This window comes from Geospiza fortis, unplaced genomic scaffold, assembly GCF_000277835.1.
Source record: "Geospiza fortis unplaced genomic scaffold, GeoFor_1.0 scaffold432, whole genome shotgun sequence".
NCBI lineage: Eukaryota > Metazoa > Chordata > Aves > Passeriformes > Thraupidae > Geospiza > Geospiza fortis.
In genome coordinates this window covers 1278454-1285409 of record NW_005054436.1, presented here as the reverse complement: position 1 = coordinate 1285409, position 6956 = coordinate 1278454, and the positions used below count along the sequence as shown (strand labels likewise).

Below are 6956 nucleotides of genomic sequence, written 5' to 3'. Positions count from 1 at the left end.
CGCAGGTACGGCCGGGCTGGAGGGCGGGATTGGCGCCGGGGCTGCGGGTCCCGGAACTCCTGGTGCCGCTTTGCCCCGGGAATGGAGCTGCGGGGGCTTGGCCGTGCCCCGAGCCCCGGGATCTGCGGGTCCCGGAGCTCCCGGTCCTGGAGCTCCCGGTGCCGCTTTGCCCCGGGGATGGAGCTGCCCCGGGTCCCGGAGCTCCCGGTGCCGCTTTGCCCCGGGGATGGAGCTGCCCCGACCCCAGGCGCTGCGGGTTTCCCCCGGGCCGGTCCCACGCGTGTTGTTGTTGCCGTGCGGGACCAAGCGGGGTCGTGGTGGGGGTTTGGGGTGGCACAGGGCCCGTCCTACAGCGGGCTGGGTCGGTGTGAAGCACGGAGGGAAGGAAACTGCGGGAGGAGAACCCCCGGGCTGCCTTGTGCTGGGTTTGGGGACTCGGCTCTGAGATGTGGGAATTCCGTGGTGGGGCAGCGCTCGGAGGTGCTGGGAGCCTCAAATCCCTGTGAACGAGGGGGAGAGACCGAGGGACTGCTCCCAAATGGTTGTGGGGTCACAGTGGGTAGGGCTGGGATGGTCCTGAGGGGCCCTGGGAGCACCGCGGGTTTGCGTTTCCTGACACAAGTTCCTCTGCCGGCAGGTGGACGCTTTCTATGCCTCCATCATCCTGTTTGTGGGACGGGTGTGGGATGCCATCACGGACCCCATGGTGGGGTTCTTCATCAGCAAAACTTCCTGGACCCGCTTCGGCCGCCTGATGCCCTGGTAAGAGCTGCTGGTGGCACCCTGCATTCCCTGCCTGCTGTGTCACAGCCCTTCCAGTCAGCTTTGGGTATCTCCTGGCATGTGGCAGTGCAGGGCAGGATGTGCTGACACCCTGGCTCGCCCAGGTGTGGTGGCAAGAGCTCCAAAAAGCCCCAGGTGCCACCGACAGCCTCGAGTTTGTGTCTGGTGCTCTTGCTGGGCCCGGCTGACCTCAATGTCACTGCACCTGCAAACTCCAACGTGGTGGACTTTGTTCCTGTGGTGCCGTGGTGGCAGCCAGAGCAGGTGGCACCACGGGGAGGAGGGTCAGGGGTGTGTGTGACAGATCTGCGTTGGTGGCTGACAGTCACGAGAGTGCTCCCCAGGCAGGGAAACAGCTGTGCTGGGTCTGGGTGTCTGCACTGGGTGCTCCCTGTGCCCTTGGGAGCAGGGATGGGCTTTGTGAGCCCTCACACGGCTCAGGACATCTCTGGACACCTGTTCCTGCATGGGATGTGGAGCTTTAATGCCTGAGCAGGGACAGGGTGGCTAAAATAACCTCGTGTGCCTGTGGGATGGCTGAAACACAGCGAGGGTGGGCACGGGGGGAGTGAGTGGAGCTGCAGGGACTCAGCGCTGTCCCCCACAGAATTATACCCTCTGCTTCCTGGCTTTCCTGGAATAGCTCTGGGCAGCAGCAGCAGCAGCAGCAGGCAGTTGTTGAAGGCAGGCTGCACACACGTGGCCTGAAATAGCTTCTCCCTGCCTGCAGCAGGGTCTGGGGTCCGGAGATTAGCGCGGGACAGGCTGGGCGTGCGGGGACGGCTCCGCTCGCCCTAATCTCCAGGCAGGGGGTGGGACTGAAGTGGCCGCATTCCTCCGAGCGGCTCCTGCTTCGTTAAAATTAGCCAGAGCTCTCTGCTTGTGCTGGGCCCCACAGCTCGCCGCTATTGTGCATGGCTCAAGGGCTGCCCGCTGAGCCCCATTTGGATGGAGCCGAGCTGATTTTAAACCTCTTAAACCCAGGTTTTTCTGGCTCTGCCGGCCCCGGGCTGGTGTTGCCGCTGTGGCTGCCTCAGTTTCCCTGCATGCAAAGGCAGGAGCTGCAGGCACTGGGGTGGTCTCAAGGCTGCTGCCTGACCCCAAGCCTCAGCACCTGCGAGGTGACCCCGCCGTGTGTGAGGGCTGATCCGTGGGACCAAGCCCAGCTGGCTCCAGCACAAAAGTCTGTTGCTGTTCCATTCCTTGGAAGGGAGAGGACACCTTCCCTGAGGGCCACCACCTCTCTGCCTTTCAGCCCTCTCTCTTTGAAACGCATTTCTTGGCGCATTTCCATCCACCAGCTCATCCGCTGTCTGCTTCCTCCTTTCCCCCCAGCCTCGTGGACGTCACCCTGTGCCCAGCTCCGAGCTGGGATCCGCATTTCTGTGACCACAGCGGACTTCCCGCTGGCTGAACTTTTTCCTTGAGGTGTCTGTGAGTGAGAAACCCCCGGCCTTGACCTTCCCCAGCCGTTTTCCAGCAGCTCAGGCTGGCTGGGAAGGGGTGTGCGAGCGGCACAAAGGAACACACCATGCAGCGGGGCCAATGAGCGCCGGGGCACGTCACAGCCGCCTCCGAGCTCCTTAATCACCTCGCCCTGGGTCAGGGGTTACTCTCAGTCACTCCAGAGCCTGCCAGGAGCTGTGGTCAGCCCTGGCTGGGGCTCAGCTGCCCGATGCATGGGGGAATTGGCACATCTGACACTCATGGGATGGCCAGCGTGACGCTGCTCGGTTCTCTCCTGGTGCTTTCATTCAGCCTTTGGCTCTGCGTTTCCCTCAGCTCCACGTATGGGAGGGCAGATAAGCGGCAGCAGGAGGGGCTGGAGCTGCTCGGCGCTTTCCTCCCCCCCTCCTTCCCCTGCAGGGGTGACGTGGGTGTGGAAAAATGTGCATGTGTTGGGTCCTGTGCAGCCTCTGTCGCTGCTCTCCATCCATGGAGTTTCTGTTTCTTGCTCTCCCCGCTCCCTCCCCGGCTTTCACTTTAAGCTTTGTGTCCTGTACTCCAGCCCAGACGGAAAGATCTCGGAAAGATCTCGCTGTACCCTGGCAGGGAAGGGCCAGCTCGGGGCTCTGTCCCATGTCCAGGTCTGCTGGACTCGCTCCAGGACCTCACAGTGTCTGTCCTGGGGTTTGTGGAGCGCAGGGTGCTCACAAATCTCCCAGCAAAATCCATCTTCTGAACAGATGTGGGTCTAACCTCAGCACCTGGCTGCCTTCCCTCCTTCCTTCTCCCTCCTCCCCTGAGGGATGGGGGGCCCTGGGTGCCTGTGGTGTCCCTGGGGTGCTGGAGCAGGGCACAGCTGTGCCCTGGCTGTCCTGCAGCTGGACAGGGGTTATGAGAGCCACAGGATGAAGAGGGCAGATGCCCTTGCTGGCACATCCTGCAGGAATTGCTGCCAAGGCCCAGCACTTGAGCAGTTCCCTCTGATCCTCTGTTGTGTTTTGCATCCCATGTCCCTGCTCCTGCCGCTCTGGGAGGCTGGGCAGAGGTGGAGGAAGGGGCCAGCCTGCTGCTGGTTTGCTCCACTGCTGCCAGCAGAGCAGGGCTGACCCCAGGACCAGGGCCTGGGGGGCCTTGGCAGCAAAGCCAAGCTGGTGAGAGGTTTTTGGCTGCTGGGGAGTAGGGCTGAGCTGTTCCCCAGCTGCTCCCCAGCCCTTGCCAGGATCAGGGGGGTGATTACATTCTGCTGAACACAGCAGCGCTGCCTGGGGGAGAGGTCGGGCTGGGGGTGGAAGCCCAAGGCAAGAGCAGATCAATCACTTCTGTGGAAGGAGACTCCTCTGTTACTGCAAGGAAAGCTCTTCCCTGGAACTCTGAGTCAGCTCTTCTGACCCTGGGAGACCTGAGCTGCTGCCTCCAGGCTGGTTTGGATCACCTTGGGGCAGCTCAGGAGCCCCCAGATCAGATCAGCTGCCTGAAGCCCACGGGATGTGCGGGGAGAGCTGGGCTGCTCAGGCTGACACTTTGTTCTCTCATAGGATCATGTTCTCCACCCCTTTCGCCATCATCTCCTACTTCCTCATCTGGTTTGTGCCGGACATCTCCACAGGACAAGTGATGTGGTACCTTGTCTTCTACTGTGCCTTCCAGACCCTCGTGACGGTGAGTCAGGCTCTGCTCACACCTGCCAGCCCCTGCCAATGCCTGAGCTGCACAGAGGGGCAGAAACCACCCTGCCCCAGCTCCCTCCTCGGGCTGTGGCATCCTCCCTGAGCCGATTCTCCTTGTGCCATTGCAGTGCTTCCACGTGCCTTACTCAGCCCTCACCATGTTCATCAGCAGGGAGCAGAGCGAGCGGGACTCAGCCACTGCCTACCGTGAGAACTCCCCCTTTCTTTTCCTCCCCTTTCTTTCTTTCTTCTTTTCCTTTTTCCCCCCTTCTTTCTTTTCCTTTCCCCTTTCTTTTCCCCTCCTTCCTTTCCTTTTTCCCCCCTTCCCTTTTCCCTTTATCCCTCGGGGATTTGGAGTTCATTACTCCCCTTGAAGGGCAGTGAATCCCAGCTGGGGATGCTCTGCTGTGCTCAGTGCCGGCCTCTCCCTGCAGGAATGACCGTGGAGGTGCTGGGCACCGTGCTGGGCACTGCCATCCAGGGCCAGATCGTTGGCAAGGTGGACACTCCCTGCGTGGGGAGCCCCTTCTTCTTCGGCTTGACCAACTCCTCGGTGGCCATGGAGGAGCTGAACATGACCCACGACACCGGGGGTCTCACAGACACTGTAAGCTGGGGGTGCCCTGATGTGTGCTCCCCTTGGGGCAGGGCTGAGCCCCTGGCCCTGGCTGAGCCCCTTCCCTGACCGCTGCTCCTCTCTTGCACAGAGAAATGCCTACATGATCGCTGCGGGGGTCATCGGGGGGCTCTACATCCTCTGTGCCCTCATCCTGGTGCTGGGCGTGAGGGAGAGGAGAGGTGAGGCTGGGCAGGGGCTGCAGTGCTCAGGATTTGTGGAAATGCTGCTGTTGGAATGCTCAGGATTTGTGGAAATGCTGCTGTTCCCTCCTCCCCAGGAGCCTGGCTGAGCTTTTGGCCCCTCATTGGTGGCTCTCCCTAAGGGAGAGGGGCAGGTGGAGCTGAGCTCTGGGTCTGGGGAGGTGCTGCAGGAGGCCCGAGCACCTCTGGGGTCTGTTAGATAACCTTTATCTCACCCATTTTTGACTGGCCAAGGTTGCCAGTGCCAACCAGGGCATCCCGGGGGGGATGTGATATCCAAACTTGTGTCTTTTCCCTCTCCCTGAGGGAATCAGCCAGGCTGCTCCTGGGGCTGAGGGACCCATGGGTGGGCAGGGGCTGGGGTGCTGTGGGTGGGCAGGGGTTCTGGAGGGTGCTGAGCAGCAGGATGGGGCACCCTGGGTGCTGTTCTGGGGGGGCTCTAACGCTGGGCTGATCTCTGCTCCCCAGAGGCCTGCGAGCTGCAGTCGGACGAGCCTGTCTCCTTCTTCCAGGGGCTGAAGCTGGTGATGAACCACGGGCCCTACATCAAACTCATCGCCGGCTTCCTCTTCACCTCGCTGGCCTTCATGGTGAGCAAGGGACAGGGAGCAGCACTGGGGGTGGCTGTGGGGACCATCCCAGGGGCAGGGAGCACGTGGAGGCTGAGCCAGAGCTGCCCCGGGCAGGAGGAAGAGGAAGTGGCCTCATGCCCTCGGTCAATGGCTCAATGGCTGCTTTCTTCCCCTGTCTGCGCTGGGGCTGTGACTGTCCTGTCTGCGAGGACACACGTGTCCCCCCTGACCCCTGCCTGTGCCTTTCCCACAGCTGCTGGAGGGAAACTTTGCCCTCTTCTGCACCTACACCCTGGGCTTCCGCAACGAGTTCCAGAACATTCTCCTGGCCATCATGGTGGGTACCTGCAGCCCATGGGGGGCTCCCTGGGGGCTGGCATGGGCTGAGGGACAGGGACAGTGATCCCCTGGGACAATGGCAGGGAAAAGAAGCTGCCAAACGTCCTGCAAGGGCTGGCAGGAACAGCGGGGCCTTTGTTCCCGTGTGAGCAAGGCCACAGATGGGGGACACCAGGAGCCTCGAGGGCCTTTTTGTCCAAATCCTGCCACTTGTCTCCCTCCCCTCCCTGCTCTGAGAAAATAATCTCAGTGTTTGCTGCCAGGAATACAGAGCAAAGAGAGCTCTTTGCAGCTTTCCTCATTCCTGGAAGCACCTCCCAGCCTCTCCTCATGGGTGGGAAGGCCCAAGGTGCCATGGTGGCTGCAGAGTTTGGCTCCTGGCCATGTGTGGGCAGGTGACAAAATCAGGTCTGTGATGGTGTTCACAGGGGTCTGAGGATGAGGGAAGAGAGGAGGATCTGACTCCATGTTTCAGAAGGCTTGATTTATTATTTTATGATATATATTATTAAATATATTGTATTAAATATTAAAACTATACTAAAAGAATAGAAGAAAGGATTTCATCAGAAGGCTGGCTAAGAATAGAAAAAGAATGATAACAAAAGACGGAGTCTGAGTCAACTGACTGTGATTGGCCATTAATTAGAAACCACCACATGAGACCAGTCACAGATCCACCTGTTGCATTCCACAGCAGCAGATAATAATTGTTTACATTTTGTTCCTGAGGCCTCTCAGCTTCTCAGGAGTTAAAATCCTAAGGAAAGGATTTTTCAGAAGATGTGTCTGTGGCACGGGTCCCCTGTCAGCCCTGAGGACTGAGTCAGATCCTCCCTCTCTCAGGGCAGGTGTGGTGCCAGGGCTCAGCTCTGGGGGAGGAGAAGGTGGCCCCACACGCCACGTGTGGCTTTGTGCCAGCCCCAGGAGCGTGTGGCAATCCCAGGTGCTGGAATTGGGGTGGGAGGAGCTGGGAAGGGCCTTTCCAGCAGGCAAGAGGCCCCAGCATGACCCCTCTGTTCCCACAGCTCTCGGCCACCCTGACCATTCCCTTCTGGCAGTGGTTCCTGACCCGTTTTGGGAAGAAGAGAGCTGTCTACGTGGGCATCTCAGTGAGTGTCCCCTCAGTGTGGGGTGCATGTGGGGTGGTCTTTACCATGTGGGATCAGCAGAGCTCCCCCAAAAGAGTTCCCCCTGCTGCTAATGCCAATTTGGTGCCTGTCCTCCTGTGGTGGTGTTGTGAGGGGCCCCAGGATGAGGTGAGAGATGAGAATTGACTCCAAGAATTGACTCCAACTCCAGTCAGAAGGCTGATTTATTATATTATTAT

At 60.0% G+C, this 6956-nt stretch overlaps 1 protein-coding gene across 2 annotated transcripts in view; it reads left to right on the top strand.

The window, feature by feature from the left end:
* The first annotated feature begins 639 nt into the window (after positions 1 to 639).
* The window catches only part of MFSD2A (major facilitator superfamily domain containing 2A), a 9012-nt gene continuing 2695 nt past the window's right edge, over positions 640 to 6956 (top strand). The window contains exons 1-8 of one of the 2 annotated variants that reach the window (XM_031062058.1): positions 640 to 762; positions 3765 to 3888; positions 4025 to 4103; positions 4331 to 4503; positions 4604 to 4694; positions 5184 to 5305; positions 5541 to 5624; positions 6655 to 6738. In XM_031062058.1, the coding sequence (XP_030917918.1) occupies positions 704 to 762; positions 3765 to 3888; positions 4025 to 4103; positions 4331 to 4503; positions 4604 to 4694; positions 5184 to 5305; positions 5541 to 5624; positions 6655 to 6738 (816 nt within the window). In that variant the 5' untranslated portion in view covers positions 640 to 703. The remainder of the gene's footprint in view (positions 763 to 3764; positions 3889 to 4024; positions 4104 to 4330; positions 4504 to 4603; positions 4695 to 5183; positions 5306 to 5540; positions 5625 to 6654; positions 6739 to 6956) is intronic. The other variant, XM_031062059.1, reaches the window with a different exon arrangement.